This window comes from Telopea speciosissima, chromosome 2 (assembly GCF_018873765.1).
Source record: "Telopea speciosissima isolate NSW1024214 ecotype Mountain lineage chromosome 2, Tspe_v1, whole genome shotgun sequence".
Classification (NCBI taxonomy): domain Eukaryota; kingdom Viridiplantae; phylum Streptophyta; class Magnoliopsida; order Proteales; family Proteaceae; genus Telopea; species Telopea speciosissima.
Genome location: NC_057917.1, coordinates 17606207 through 17622915, shown reverse-complemented (window position 1 = coordinate 17622915; position 16709 = coordinate 17606207). Strand labels below are relative to the sequence as shown.

General features: G+C 41.4%; 1 protein-coding gene across 1 annotated transcript in view; it reads right to left on the bottom strand.

The window, feature by feature from the left end:
• The window catches only part of LOC122652617 (ataxin-3 homolog), a 29800-nt gene continuing 13091 nt past the window's right edge, over positions 1 to 16709 (bottom strand). The window contains exon 2 of the mRNA XM_043846402.1: positions 1 to 644. Within this exon, the coding sequence (XP_043702337.1) occupies positions 72 to 644 (573 nt within the window). The 3' untranslated portion in view covers positions 1 to 71. The remainder of the gene's footprint in view (positions 645 to 16709) is intronic.

Below are 16709 nucleotides of genomic sequence, written 5' to 3'. Positions count from 1 at the left end.
GAGTTGAAATCATCATCGATTGATCAACTAATGGGCTCTCCGAGTTAAAAAATTCCATCTTCAGTGCATTCTCATCTGTTGCATTGACTTTCATCTTCAGTAGTGGTTGTCCCAGCACTTGTCAGATTTGAATCCATCAAACTGGCAGCGATGGCAGCCTTCAAATCTTCATCTTCCATGTCATATAGGGCTTCTTCCTCTTCCCTAAATGGCAGATCAGGATCCAAGTTCTGTTGGGGCAAGTTGGTTCTATGAGGAGGATCAGGTTGCGTCGCATTGCAAGATTTAGTCATCCTCTGGGCATCTTCAGGTGAAAGCCATTGCCCAAAACCATTAGAAGCTTCAGACAATGAGATGGGACACTCCTTAGGGAAGTTTCCCCTCACCAGGAAAATGCTCCAACCAGAGCCTTTTAGTGAGTCGAGATAAGCTGAAAGATAGAACTTTGAAAGGTGCTGAGGAGCGACATAGAGACTGTCAAAGTTATACCACTCTCCATTTACTTTCCTGATGCAAAACCAATGATCCTGCAGGTGACAGATGAATGCATTTTCTAGCTCTGGGTCAATTTGGGCAGGCTCAGCTACAGGGCAGTCAAGAGGGATGACTTGCAGGTCCCACACTTCCAAAGCCTTCTGTAGAACCTGGAAGCAAAACACATCCTTATCAAGTTCGGAGGAAACGAAAAATAGGGGGTGGGGGGTGGAAGAGTAATAATCAGAACAGAGAAAACTGGACGGAGTAATTTAAAATTTAGACAGAAGGCAGACTGTCTTCTGTATACAAACATAACAACAACAACAACAACAACAACAGCAACAGCAACTAAGCCTTATCCCAACTCAATGTATCCATCCAAATAATAATAGTTTGCCACCACCCTAGCAATGTAAATTGCTTACATTCACTATAACATAACATGGACAATACTGAAAGGGCATACCCAGTGCACAAGGCTCCCGCCACTGCGGGGACTGGGGAGGGTCATAATGTATGCAGCCTTACCCCTGCTTTGGCAGAGAGGCTGTATACAGAATAACATGCACAATACTCATAAAGTAAAATAATAATCAAAGAATCATAACAGTATCCTTGGTCAGAATCCATTTTAGAAATGAAAACTCTCTTTAAACCCATGCTTGGACAGGAGAGATCTAGAAACCAGGTTCTTGTGGAAGTATGCCATGTGACGAATATTCTAAAAAAATATAATCACCTTCCCAGGAGTGGACTTCCGCTTGAGGGTTCTCCTTCCTGCCACTAACGAAACTAGTTGGGGGAAAAGGATTTTTCAAATCTGTTGAGATTAATTTGCTGCTGCATCACCATCAGTATCTCCTACCGAGATGTCTAGGTTCTTAGTCTTACAGATGCAGGGAAGATGAACATAAGAGGAAGGGGGAGGGGGAATCATTGCTCTAAGCCTCCGATACGGAACTAGTTGTGTCTTAAGCAAAACGGGGTCATGGGAAGCTATGCATATCACTTGTGTTGTGTATAGTAGGCTGTCAGGGGCTCAGGGTATAGCCAAGGTCCTCATCTGAGTCATCACTGAATACCACTCTAGAAGAACTACAAATCTAAGCTCATGTATATCTTGTAGAAATGCAACAGGGTTACACAACAATATAAGGCAATTATTGTGGGTACCATGTGGCTTACTATGAATCTAAGCCCATATTACTATGAAGCACTGGTTACAACTCTAGAAGAACTACAAATCTTTGCCTGTCTCGAACTGTCCAACTCACTTTATTTTTCCCTCAAGCTCAAATGTCCAAATCATAGTCATCAAGGCGGGAAAGCGACCATGGCGTTTTAGAGGGTCAAAATTCAAGGCGACACCGCCATGGTGGCAAGGCGCCCGCCATGGCGTCCAAGGTGACCAAGGAGCCTAGACGCCATGGCGACGCCGATAACTATGGTCCAAATTACCACATGGATATTTTATCTCCTCAGTTTAGAACATGGAATTGATAAAGGCATATTACTTGGATAATGAATAGATGTCTGCTCTATAGTACTGTTTCTCTGTGGGATTGCACTCCATTGCAGGAACAGGATAGAACTCTCTCCTACCTTAGTTGTTAACAGCTTCTGATCTAAAAATCCACATAGACCCCTTGCAAATATCAATCTTAGCTTGCACGTAAATCATAGGTGGAGGGGAACAATCATTGAGTCCAAAAACTATGAAAATGTTATCCCACACTATCCATCATAAGTTTTAGAGGCTGAAAATCCCTCCTACAGAAAGCAGGATAACTTTGTTTGGTGCTAGCCTGCTTTTTCCTTTTAAGCTTAAGCTTGAAAATTAATCCTATCATTATGGCCTACACCCTTTTAAAAGAACTACATTCTCAACCGACTTGAGATTTTACTATCCCCTCGACAATTGGACTCTAAGAGAGAATTATTTTTTCTTTGCTTCGCTTTATCTGCCACAAGTTATGTGCTATTTAAGTTGTCCAATATCATCAAAGAATAAACTGATTCTTATAAGAGTCTTCTTTCTTGCATAAAAAAATTGTGTCCATTTTCAATTTAAATAAACGATTGGACTGACAAATGACTCGGCTGATGGCCTTTTCTATACATCATGTCTGACAAAGAGGTGAACAAGAAATCAGAAACTGAAACAAAAAAAAAGAAAAAAGATAGATTTAGATGAACAAGGGATTCTTTTATTCAGACTCATCCATGGAATATCTTTAACTTCTTATCTAGCAGTAGAAAAATTAAAAAAAACACCACATGACAATTAACTATCAATGAGGTGGATTAGAATGAAAGCTAGCCAACTCAAAGTCAGAGGCATAATAAAGTGAGAGATAATAACTAGAAAACCTCTTAAATTAGTCAGGATTTAGAGACACAAATTCATATTGGTTACTCTATCTTTCTTTGATCATATTTTCAGATTTTCCTGACACACTGCAAGGATTTTGATTCGACAACAACGTAATGCCTAATCTTTACTTCTTTGGAGGGGGGGGGGGGGGAGAGGGTATGTGTTTGACTAATTGGGTCGCTTAGAGTGGAACTGGCTTTAGCATCGAAATCCTACCATTCTTTACAAGGTGACTTAACTGATTTCAGCCATACAGCTTTGTTATTCCTTTTTGCCTTCACCAAACTTGTCTCGCTATCCCCCCCCTCCCCCCACAACTAGAAAGTCCCAGTATCATATATCGCTCACTTTATCTTATTTGTCATATTATGATTGGCTATCACTTATGAGTGGTTGGCCTTAGTTAAACGTGGAAACATCAACAGGAGGAAATAATTTAATAATCTATGTTCTATATAATTTAATATGTAGAAAAAATGTAGGTTTTTTCTACTACTATTTTACATGAAAATAAAATGCATATCAACATGTCTAATCAAATTAGGGGAAAAGGTACATTACTATGGTGTTTGAAAAAACAAGTGCATCAAAGGACTGTATCATGATTTCTCATTTTCCTAGTTTAAATTGTTGAAAAAATAATGGATTATTTTAGTCAGTTTAATATCATAAATATTAAAATTAATTAATTTATGTATTACAATATCACCTGCATGGCATTCACATTTTGTTAGTGTGTATATATCCACTATATTTAGGGAATTATCTGGTTTTAACTCACAGATACTCATGTTTTGTTCTTGCCAGTTGAGTTGAATGGCAGAACAGGATTGTGTAGTCAACCCCATTTAGTTGGATAAGGTCTTGTTAAGTTGAGTTCAGGCAACTCTCCTTCTAGCCAGAACATTCAATGACCTCCACTTTACATGCCCAAAACATCTTACAAGACTTTTCTCAATTGTTTACCTATTGGTCCAACTTCCCCCTAATGCAGAGCTCAAACATTATCAGATCAAGAAGAAGAAAACTCAAAACCAGGCCTAGCCCTGGCAATTCTAAGTTCAAATCAGTTGCTGGTTCAGAACAGAACTGGACCATTAGTTCACTGGTTCGTTGGCTTAAGGAGGCTGAAGACTTTTCTTCATTTTTCTTAGCTAAATCAGCTAGGAAGTTCATATTACTGTAGTTTCGATTTCCTTTTATGTTTCTAGAAGTTTCTAGACAGTTTGTATTTTTTTAAAAACTTGGTTGTAAAGAAACCTCCCCAAACATGGGAGAGTTTCTATTTTCTTGTTCTCTGTTGAAATTATAAATAAAGGAGAAGGGGACTCAGCCTCCCACATTTTGACAGTAATTTAGTTTTCTGCTCTTTGTTCAGTGATGAATCTGAAGTCTGAACCAGCTCCTGTGGTGAAGCAGAAGCCTCTCTAGGTGGTGAAGCCAAGAGCTGACTGGTGGTGAAACCAGTCCAGACCAACGGTGGTGAAGCTTCAGTCTTATCCCTTCTTCCTTTCTTCCTTTCTTCCTCTGTTCTAGTTTCTAGTTTTGTTTTCCTACAATCCAGTAAGTCTCTTAATGCAGTCCTAGGTTGGTAGGAGACCAACTAGGAACCAGTACTACAGGATCTGCTATGAACAGGCAGTCCGATTGGAGCAGAATAAGGATTTAGGTCAAAATTAGGGTTAGGGTTTGAGGTGTTGGTTATGCTAGGCAGGTGTAGGGGAGTCTATCAGTCAAGGTCCTGAGATGGTTTGATGAGCGGAAGTGTGTAAACCATAGTTATCAAGGCGGGGAAGCGAGCATGGCGTTTTAGAGGGGCAAAATTCAAGGCGACACTGCCATGGCGGCAAAGTGCCCGCCATGACGCCCAAGGTGTCCAAGGCGACCAAGGAGCCTGGACGCCATGGCGACACCTTGATAACTATGGTGTAAACTAGAATGGCAGCAGGTTAGGGTTTCTGGTTTCTGGTTTCGGGTTTCGGGTTTTTGAAAAGTGTAAAGTGAAGGGATCTAGGGTTTAGAGTGGGAATTTGGGAGGGGATCGAGTTCTCCAAGGGAGGAGAGGAGCACTCGACCAAGGTATGGATGGGTTTTGATGGCTGGAATTATCTGGACAGGAATTTAGGGTTTTGGGGTTTAATGGGGAATGAAGGAATCTAGGGTTTAGATGACTGAAAGGGGGCAGAGGTGTGGATCGAGTGGAGGGGCTATGCTGGTGATGCTGTGGTATGAATTTGGTGTAATTCTGGTGGAGTAATAGGTCTGGACAGAACTTAGAGTGAAGAAAAAAGTAAAACTAAAAGGGGGAATGTTAGGGTTGGGCTGTGGAGGGTTTAGAAGAAGTATGGGGATGGGGATGCAGTCACACTTACTTGCAGTAGCAGAGAACAATCGGCAGCAGCAGAAACTTGAATGAAAATTGCAGCTTGGACAGAAAACTTGAGAGAGAGCTAGTACGAACCACCCGGGCTTCACACCGCAAGGTGTCGATTGGATCACACACCAATCCCACCAGCTTTGATCAGACACAAAGCAATCTTCACAGTGGAAAAGAAGCAGCAGTAGCTTGCACAAGCAGATTTTAATTTCAAAAGTGGAGAATGAGGAGCTCCACGGTTCTATTGATTCAAGGGAAATTATCAACGCCACCCCCTGAGTTATCCCATTATTTTAATGCAACCCCACTAGGTACCAAAATATCAAATCTGGCCCAAAAACTAACGGGGTTAGCCTTTTAACTGTTAATTAGTGATGTATGTCAGCAGGTTAGATTTTTTTAAAAGACTATTTTGCCCTTCCCCTCAAAACAAGTGAACCAAGTCTTCTTCTTCCTCAGCCGAACGAAGAAGCCTTCCCATCTCTGCAACGTCGCTTCCTGTTGCCTCGTGCTCAGCAGCAAGCTTACGATGAAACCCGAACACAGGCCAGCAGATCGAACAACAGGGGGATGGCGGTTTATTACAGATCAAATAAGTCTAGATAAATAAAATGAAATAAATAAATAGAGTTCAAGAAGCCAAAGTGGACAGCAAAGGCCATTCTCGATATCAGCAGGATGAATGCCTCTCAGGCCACTGCATTCTCTTGTGCGCACCTCACCTCAGACTCCAGATCTCCTGTCCCTGATCTTAGGTTTAGCCCATTTAAAGCGTCCCACCCTACGTGTGCCCCCATACAGCGAAAAGAAAGCGCATTCCACACAAGAGACACCTGAAAATGGAAAGTGGGGGAAATGGGTTTCATGTTGGGGTAGATGAGGATTTAGGTCAGAGGGGTCCGGTGGAAAATGGAGAAGAAGAGATGGAGGCTTGTGGTAATGGGTTAATAGAGAATGGATTTCAGGGTAATGGGGATAAAATGGGAGGAAGTAGGTTTCGGTGAGTGGGTTCCAGGGTAATGGGATTTCTTTTGGGGTTTCAGAAACGAAAGGGCTGGATTGTAGGTTACAGACGATAGGTAGTGGGTTTCAAAAACAAAAAAAAAGGAAGAAAATGAAGAAGAGGAGAAGAAGAAGGGGGGGTAGAAGAATAGAAGAAGAAGAAAAAGAAGAGGGTGCTTTATTCCCCAGCTTAGGGGCGCTCTTGGCCGAACTGTCTCAGGCAATCCCCATTATTATTTTTATTTTTTTGAAATCCCCTCTAATGTAGCTCTAAATAGGAGAAGGATCCTATTAGAAGCCAAACAACAGGATCTAAATAAGGCTGCTGGTTTGGCTAGGCAGTTTGGGGCTGTTTACGGCAAATTTAGGGTTTAGGCTAGGGTTAGGGATGAATGTGATACATGGTAATGATCAGCAGGTCTAGGGGATTATTTTGATATAAAAAAAATAGGATTTGATTAGGTTTTATAATTCTGCAGATTTAGGATTAGGGTTTTGGGTCTTAGAAATTAGGAAAACTACCAAAACTAGGGTTTCGAGTGATGGGAAGGGGCAGCAGCTTGGATCGAGTATAGGGGGTGTTGAGGAGGAGTTGTGGTCAAAGTACAAGAGGATTCTGATGAGGGAACAGGTCTGGACAGAATTAAGGCTAACTAGGGTTTATGGGAATTCAAATTAAAAATAAAGGGCTCGAATGGGGAAGGAGAAGGAATGAAAAAACAGAATTAAACTTCAAACTCACCACTGGAATCCACCGGCAGCAGCTTGACAATTGAAGGGACCTCCCGATCGTCTCGATGCAAGGAGTCGCAGGAATCCACCCACCCTATCCACCTTGAAATCCACAAGGATACACTCACAAAGGAGCAGGAACAGCAATAGCAGCAATCAGCCAGCAGCAGAAACAGTCTTTTTTTATTCAAATTCAATGTGGGGGAGCCCTCCACGATTTACTTTATTTATAATAGAAGGCCTAAGCCAAATCTCACTACAACTTAACCTCTTACCACATAAATCGTGGAAGGGTGGGACTAAATAAAAACAACTTAAAACTTTTAAAAGAAAAAGACACAACTACCCCTACTAACTTAAAATATAAGAATCTAACTTAAAACAACTAATTTAAAAGAAGATTCCAAACTAGCCAATAGGATATAAGGACCTATTAACCAATAGGAACACTTCACTTAAATTAGACCAATTGAACCAATTGGGTGCAACCAATTCTAAACCAGTTCAATCTAAAAACAGGAAAATAAACTAAATATGGAAAAATAATAATCCTAATCCATGGCTCCCTAATCAAGTCCTAAGTTCAGGGCTTCTGCTTCTTCTTCTTCCTACTTGGAGTTGCATCAACTCTCCCCATCTTGAAAGCATTCATCCCCGATGAATGGCTGGAGATCACAGAATGGTCTTCCAAATCAGGATCAAGTTTCTTGAGTTCATTTTCAGCGGATGGTTCAAGCTTATATGCAGACAGCAGCTCTTTGACGGATGAAGAAGGCTGGAACTCTGGCTGGGCAGCGGCCTCTTGAAGGATCACATGAACACCTCTAGGGTCATTATCTTTGTCTTCAAAATAAGCAGCCACATCGTAATCATCATCAGGAGGAAGTGCATGGAAATGAATTCCGCCCTGGTCTTCACCCTTCACCTTGAACTCCTTCCTTTTCAGCCACGTTGACAGACTTCTTCTTGTGTAGGCAGTCCTTAGCAATATGCCCCTTGTCTTGACAGTAATAACAAGTGAAAGGATCATTTCGGCCCATAGGAGCTTTGCCCTTATCATCCACACGTGGGGGAACAGCAGGGCGAGAGGTGCTGCCTATAGAAGAACCTTGTTTTGAGGTGCTAGTGTTGATGTAGGCCGGCTTGGAAGTAGAACCTGGTTGTTTACTTGAAGCTAATAGCTCCTCTGCTTTCAAGGCCTTCTCAAAACAATCTCGAACGTCTGCAACGTCAACCACCCCAATTGTCCTGTTGATCTCACTTGACAGACCCAACCTGAACCGGGAAAGCATTTGGATGCCCTCCTCCCTAATGCCAGCGCGAGAAGAAAGAGCATCGAATTGCCTCATGTACTCAGTCACAGTCATGGTTCCTTGGCGGAGGGAGTTGAATTGATCTTGTAACTATGACCTGAAGTGCCTTGGTAAGTATTGCTTACTCAGGTCATATTTCATGTCTTCCCAAGTGCGGGGTGTAGTACCATCAACGTCCATCTCTCTTTCAGCAGTTCTCCACCACTCACGTGCTGGTCTGACAAGTTTAGCACGGACTAACTTCATTTTCCCCTCTTCAGACAGGTCATACCAGTCGAAATAATCTTCTATTGCAGCAAGCCAATAATAAAATACCTGGGGTCAGAGTGACCATCGAATTCTTTCAGCTCAAGCTTCACCTTTTGGTTCCCTGTATAGCGCCGATTGGTACCCTGGTCTCCAGTGAAGTAGGACCTCATATACTCCTCAAAAGTGGGCTGCCGACCTCTATCTCTGTCTCTGTAGCCTCGGTGGTGATCTCTGTATTCCCGAGAAGGCTCACAGGCATTTCTAGGTCTGTCCCGACGATCTCTATAATAATCTCTACCATCCCTGTCATCTCGGTCAGCTTTGAATCTGTCCCTGTGACCTATGTGTCCATCTCTATAACCCCTGTAGTCATCTCTGGGGCTCCCATCTCTGTCAGGCAGCCTCTGTACCACTGAATGGAGTTGGTACCTGTCTTCTTCTATGGGTACATTGTTGTCCCCATTAAGTGCAAGTTGTCTATGCTCAATTACTTGCAGCCTTTCAGCAATAGCTCTTTGTTCAGCTCTAAAATCTTCAACCAAAGTCTTCTGGTCAGCAGTAAATTTCTGAAACATCTCTAACATTGCTGCCAAAGGATCGAGTGGTTGGGGCAGCACCGGATTGCCATGTTCAGCCATGGCTCTGATACCAAGATAATGTAGCTCTAAATAGGAGAAGGATCCTATTAGAGGCCAAACAACAGGATCTAAATAAGGCTGCTGGTTTGACTAGGGTTTATGGGAATTCAAATTAAAAATAAAGGGCTTGAATGGGGAAGGAGAAGGAATGAAAAAACAGAATTAAACTTCAAACTCACCACTAGAATCCACCGGCAACAGCTTGACAATTGAAGGAACCTCCCGATCGTCTCGATGTAAGGAGTCGTAGGAATCCACCCACCCTATCCACCTTGAAATCCACAAGGATACACTCACAAAGGAGCAGGAACAGCAGTAGCAGCAATCGGCCAGCAGCAGAAACAATCTTTTTTTATTCAAATTCAATGTGGGGGAGCCCTCCACGATTTACTTTATTTATAATAGAAGGCCTAACAAATCTCACTACAACTTAACCTCTTACCACATAAATCGTGGAAGGGTGGGACTAAATAAAAACAACTTAAAACTTTTAAAAGAAAAAGACACAACTACCCCTACTAACTTAAAAGAAAAGAATCTAACTTAAAACAACTAATTTAAAAGAAGATTCCATACTAGCAAATAGGATATAAGGACCTATTAACCAATAGGAACACTTCACTTAAATTAGGCCAATTGAACCAATTGGGTGCAACCAATTCTAAACCGGTTCAATCTAAAAACAGGAAAATAAACTAAGTATGGAAAAAAAATAATCCTAATCTATGGCTCCCTAATCAAGCCCTAAGTTCAGGGCTTCTTCTTCTTCTTCTTCCTACTTGGAGCTGCATCACCCTCTCTCTCGCAGGTGCTAGTAAGCAACGGTCAAAGGAAGGTACGGCTGGGTTTTTAATGTTTTAGTGTAGACGGTAGTTTAGTCATTTGCATTACACACAGTTAACCCCGTTAGTTTTTGGGCCAGATTTGATATTTTGGTATTTAGTGGGGTTGCATTAAAATAACGGGATAACTCAGGGGGTGGCGCTGATAATTTCCCTTGATTTAAATAGTGGCTTAGTGTCTCACACCTATTCAGCCTAGGAGTCTAAATCACCCCTAGCCGACTTAAACTAATCCACATCCCTCTCTAAATCATGGGTGTGTGGAGTGGACCTAAAAAACAGAAAATTACATAGAATAAAAAGGGGATGACTTAAGTCACTTAAATTGAACCACTGGTTCAACCAGATTGGGCCGGTTCAATTTAAAAACAAAAAACTCTTAAAAAAAAACAAAGTATAGAACTACTACTAATACTTCTACCTTGGCAGCAGCTTCTTGTTGTTCTTCTTCTTCTTGCGGATGTAGTGCTTCAGCTCTGCATCATCTCCTATGTGAACCGTTTAGTTATTCTGCTGAGTTTGATTATGAAATTTGGGTTGTTTCTTATCTAGAAATTCTGGGTTATATTACTGCCGTATCCCCAAGACTAATCCCAACTCTGACACTGATTTCCTTCCTGTTAAGATAGCCTGTGATACCCTATTTCCTGGTTTTCTGATTTCAGTAAAAGGCCTGCTATAACAGCAGATTCAACCATCTGATTTGGCTCAAATTTTGATGGTTTGTTCTCCCATACAGAAGCTCCACTCAACCAGGATTTGAGGCCAATCGGCCTTGATTTTAAGTTACAGGATTTTCTCTCACCTGCTTATTTTAGATTTCCTCTAGTTTCTATTGTCTGTCCTATACTGTTATCATACATGCAACCGTCGGATCTACCTTGGGTCTTGGGGATTGTTTTCAGCAGGTTACAAGCATCCTTTGACCAGCTTTAGTAAGAAATAAAGCTGGGTGCTTTCCTACCTGACTACCTTCAAAATGGGTATTCCAATGTCAACAAAAGTAGCACCACCAAATTACATGCTTCTAGTAAGAAATAAGGTCACTTGAGGTCACAACTTTCGTTAGGTAACCTATGAACCGGTTTGCTCACATAGTTGAGTGGCCGGTATTTTCCCTTATGAAGTGTTTGGTCGTTCTTAAGCCTGTGTGGTATGTTGCAAACAATGAATATGATTTAAATCGACAAGTGAAGGAGATACGAAGGTTGCCTGCCCCAAGTAAGAATCTTTTAGGCATAAATGTAAATGAGCACAAGTACAAATTTAACGGAGATTCCAGTCTGGTGGTTGATAACTTGACACCATAGAGACACACTGAACCATTTCACTGATAAATTAATTAGTTCCTTTTTTTCTCTTAATAAACAACAAAGTTTTACTAGTATGGAGGAATCCAACATTAGTAATGCCCCAGTGAAATTAATTAGTTCCTTTTTTTCTCTTAATAAACAACAAAGTTTTACTAGTATGGAGGAATCCAACATTAGTAATGCCCCAGTGATAACCTCTCTTCCCTTCTAAAACTAGGGTATGACACTTGCACCCCCAAAAAATTATTGGATTGTGCTAGAAACGAATCTAAGAAGTTAGAAGGGAAAACATAGACTAAGAATATGAGGATATTGTTGGAATATGTACACCAGAATACAGTGGGGGTATTCTGGTCCTTTTAGGGGTTTATTTGTTATGTTATTAGGTATAGCCTGCTTCTTTTATAGAGTCGACTAGTGTAGGGGTATTTCTGTCCCCTTTGTAATTTTCTCTTTACTATAAATAAAGAGTTTGCCTGATCAATTTGATCACTCAAGCAATTCATTCAATTGTTCTGCTAACATGGTATCAGAGCCTCCTAATTAGATCTAGGGTTATAGAACACCCCCACCATTGTCTCTCTTCTCCCTCCTTTTTTTTCCTCTCTCGGCTTCTCCTTCTTTTTTGGTTCTCATCCTTGTAAGACGGCAGACTAATGAGGTGATCCAATGATCTAGTTGCTGCCCTCCAACCTACCTTTTTTTTCATACCAATTTCACATCGATGTCTACTGGAACCATCTCTGCGATTTGAAGTTCTCCAGGTTCTTTGAAGATCAGACCTCTCTACCTATTGTAGACTGATCTTCCATTGTTGGAGCTTCCTCTGCAACCATTCCCAGCATCTATCTACCTTCTCCAGCCTTCTGAAGACCCCTAACCCCAATCGATCTCTCTTTTCAGGGTTTTACAAAACCCTGACACATCGATTTTTGGGTTAGGGCTGCTTGATGCTGCTGTAATTTTTTGGAGGAGTTTCTACCATCAAGAGAGACCCACGACTTCATCAATTAATGGTTTGAAGTTCTTTTTCCTGCGGTAGCTGCTGCCCCTCTTCACCTGCATTTTTTGGAGTCTCTATTCCCTTGAAGATCAAGTCTCTTTTTGCACTGGAGATTGGTTGTTCTTATTGGAGATTCATTCCAGCAGCCGTGGACAGCATCTATCAAAGGTTTCGTTGGTCCCTTGATTACCGCCCCTGTTTTGGGTTCGAGGATGAAGGCGTTATTTACTTGCTGTATGGGCTTCTTCTTCCTCACGTTTCCTTTTCCTTTTCCTTTTAACTTATTAGATATTTAATACCCTACCTTTAATTATTACCCATCCTTCTCATGATTATTTACATCTTGCCATTAAGAGTTTGTTCCTTCCAAGTATGTCCCCCATCTATAAATCTAATTCCCTACATGACCCATTACTTTCTTATTTACCAAGGGCCCCTTGAAAAATTCTGGTTATTTACCAAAATGCCATCCCTTTTTCAACTTTGTGTTATTTGCAATTCTGTCATTCCCCTATTTGACTACCTAATTGACCCTTGAAAATTCTGGTTTATTACCAGTTTGCCATTTGACTTGGATTGTATTTAAAAATGGATTTCAACCAAATTACAGCCATGCCATCCTTTTTCCAACTCCGTTCCCTTTCAATAATTCTAATTCCCTTCATATCCCATACCTTTGGTATTTACCCATAACAACTTTAGAAATTTCTAATAAATTATAATTTGCCATTCCTTCCTTTTTTAATTACCCATAGCACCTTTGGAAAATTCTGGAAAATTAAAATTTTGCCATTATCCATTACATCGTCTTCGTCATTTGTCCACGTGTACTATTACACATGAGGGGGAGACTGTGTCCAATTCCATTGCAGATATTGCAAAAAATGCAGAAACTTGCAGGAACATTTGTGCAAAACATTAAAGATCAGCTTTTTCCATCATTGCCATTGGGTACCTTTAGTTATTGGGTTAAATTTGCCGTAAGGGGGAGATTGAAGTATTGAAGAGTACTGAAGATATGTTAGGGATCTTATTCGACTCCCCTATTTGAGGATTTACAGTTGGGTTGATTCAGTCTTTCCGCTGCTTGTTGTCCTATTGCTGCCCTAGTTATTTATCTTCAAGATTTTACGTCACTATGACGATCCGAGATTCATCACTAGACAGCTATTGAAGATCGTTGAAAGCTGCTTTTTTTGGAAGATTGTGTTCTGCCTTTATTGAGGTTAATGGTTCTCTCTATCTTGACGATCGACCCTTCCCAGGCTTTGCAAAACATTCCTGTCCCGGTTTGTTGATCAAGACTGTCCAGGTTCTGAAGATCAATTATCTCCAGTTCTTGAAGATTTATTATGTCAAAGATTATTTGGGAGCTTCATCCATCCGCCAGTTTGTCAAGCTGGACTCTACTGCAACTTTGTTTCTTCCTATTTTGTTCAAGTTGGGCATTAGTGCTCTATATGCGCCAACTTGAGGGGGAGTGTTAGACTGTTGGAGTGTTAGCATTTATTTTTTTCTTATTAGTTCAAGCTGGAGCTTCCTTTTGATATATGTATACTCCAGCTTGAGGGGGAGTGTTGGAATATATACACCAGAATACCGTGGGGGTATTCTGGTCCTATAAACAGCCTTGAATTTGAATGCTTGAATGATCAAAATCGATCACCCAGACCCTTTATTTATAATAACAGAATTAAAACAAGTCACAATAAAAGAAGGAATGCCACCCTTGCCTATTCCTATTAGGAATTCCTATTCCCACTAGGAATTTCAAATAGAGATCGGCTAAGGGGGAAAATTACAGAAAAAGAGATAAAACTAATAAAACTAGGACTAACTTACCCCTATCGGGTAAAGTAGCCTATTTTAACACTACCCCTCAAGTTGGAGCATGAATATCAACCATGCCCAACTTGACAAGAATAGGATGAAAAACCTTCCCACTTAAGCCTTTAGTAAACACATCAGCGAGCTGGTCAGCAGATTGCACAAAAGGAACACACACCAGCCCTCCTTCCAACTTCTCTTTAATAAAATGCCTGTCAACCTCCACATGCTTGGTACGATCGTGCTGAACAGGGTTGTGAGCAATGCTAATAGCAGCCTTGTTGTCACAATATAACATCATGGGAAGATGAACAGGAGTACCAATATCTTGTAATAAACCTTTGAGCCATAACATCTCACAAATACCTTATGCCATAGCACGAAACTCAGCTTCAGCACTAGACCTTGCCACTACGTTCTGTTTTTTACTACGCCATGTAACAAGGTTGCCACGAACAAATGAGCAATAGCCAGAAATGGACTTTCTATCAGAGCAACCAGCCAATCTGCATCAGTATATGCTTCAACACGAAGATGGCCATTCGGAGACAAAAGAATTCATTTTCCCAGTGCTGACTTTAAATACCAAAGGATCCGGATAACAGTATCCATGTGAGAGGAATGTGGATCATGCATGAACTGACTGACCATACTTACAGATACTGCTATGTCAGGTCTTGTATGAGACAAATAAATGAGCTTACCAACCAATCTTTTATAGCGACCTTTGTCGACTGTTGTTCCCTCCTTTTCTTTAAGTCTGGTAGTAGCATCCATAGGTGTATCAGAAGGATGACACCCTAGCATCCCAGTCTCGGTCAATAAATCTAGGATGTACTTCCTTTGAGAAAAAAATATGCATTTAGAAGACCGAGCAACTTCTATCCCTAGAAAGTACTTTAGGTTTCCCAGATCCTTTATTTCAAATTCTTGCCCAAGGTAAGTCTTCAACTGGGTGATCTCATGATTGTCATTCCCGGTCACCACAATATCATCGACATAAACTATGAGGATGGTTACCTTTTGACCATTCTTCTTGATAAACAGGGTATGATCAGCATTGCTCTGCTTATAACCCGCATAGACCATTGCCTTGTGAAATCGTCCAAACCAAGCACGGGGGGACTGTTTCAACCCATATAAAGCACGCTTCAATTTACAAACTTTCCCGCTGGTTTTATCACTAGAGAAACTTGGCAGAATGTCCATATATACTTCCTCGTATAGTTCTCCATGGAGGAAGCCATTCTTCACATCTAATTGTTGTAATTCCCAGCCCAGATTCACTGCACAAGAAAGTAACACTCTAACGGTGTTTAGCTTTGCAACTGGTGCAAAAGTCGCCTGATAATCGATCCCATAAGTCTGAGTAAATCCCTTTGCAACCAAACGTGCTTTGTATCGATCCACAGTGCCATGTACCTTCTGTTTCACCACAAACACCCACTTACATCCAACTGGTTTCTTTCCTGGAGGAAGAACCACAAGCTCCCATGTATCATTCTTTTTTAAGGCTTGCATTTCTTCCATCATTGCTGCTTTCCACTTTCCATCTGTAAAAGCTTCCTGCCAATTTTGGGGAATACTAACAGAAGAAAGAGAAGAGACAAATGTACGAAAGGATGGAGAAAGGGAGTCATAAGAGACTACATGAGAAATAGGAAGCTGGGTACAAGCCCGAATACCTTTACGATGAGCAATAGGTAAATCAGGAGAAGGAGAAGATTTGTTACCTGGAGATTGATCTGGTTCCAGGGCCGACAACTGTGGTGATGCTGGTGCTGCAGTGGATGGGAGCTGCTTGTATTTGGAATGTCCCCTGTGATAGGTTTTGAGATTAGAGTCGTTAATTTTCTTCTGAAATTCCCTAATGGTTTGTTGGACTGGAGTCATCTCCCCCTGAAGGGAATTGTCACCAATAGGATTTTCAGCATCGTCTAAGTTCTCCCCCTGGGGAAAATCCTGTTGGGCACCAGCAGAGGGAAGAGGGACGGAAGCAATAGTCGGTTGAGGGGTGGGATCAATAGGTGGTTGGACCCGGGTCTGAGTCTGGGTCTGTACCAAAAGGTCAACCACACACCTTCACTGAAAGTCTCCCCCTGAAGAGGTGTGGATTGATAATTGGAGAGAGTTTCATGAAAGACAACATCCATACTGGTGAAGGTACGACGTGTAGGAGGATGGTAACACTTATATCCCTTTTGGGCTGGAGAATATCCCAAGAAAATACAACAGACCCCACGGGGTTCGAGCTTGCCAGGAGAGCGGGTATCCCGAACATAACAGACACAACCAAAAACTTTAAGTGGGACGACAAAGGAGGAAGAACCCTGCAGTAAAGAAGCAGGGGTGTCAGAGTCAAGGACTCGGGTAGGGAGCCTATTGATGAGATAGGCAGCAATCAGGACAGCATCTCCCCAATATTGGGAAGGGAAAGAATGGGCAAACATAATAGCCCCAGTTACCTCAAGGAGGTGGCGATTTTTCCTTTCAGCCATACCACTTTGAGCTAAGGTATCGACATAACTGGTTTGATGGAGTATACCATGGGCAGCAAGGTAG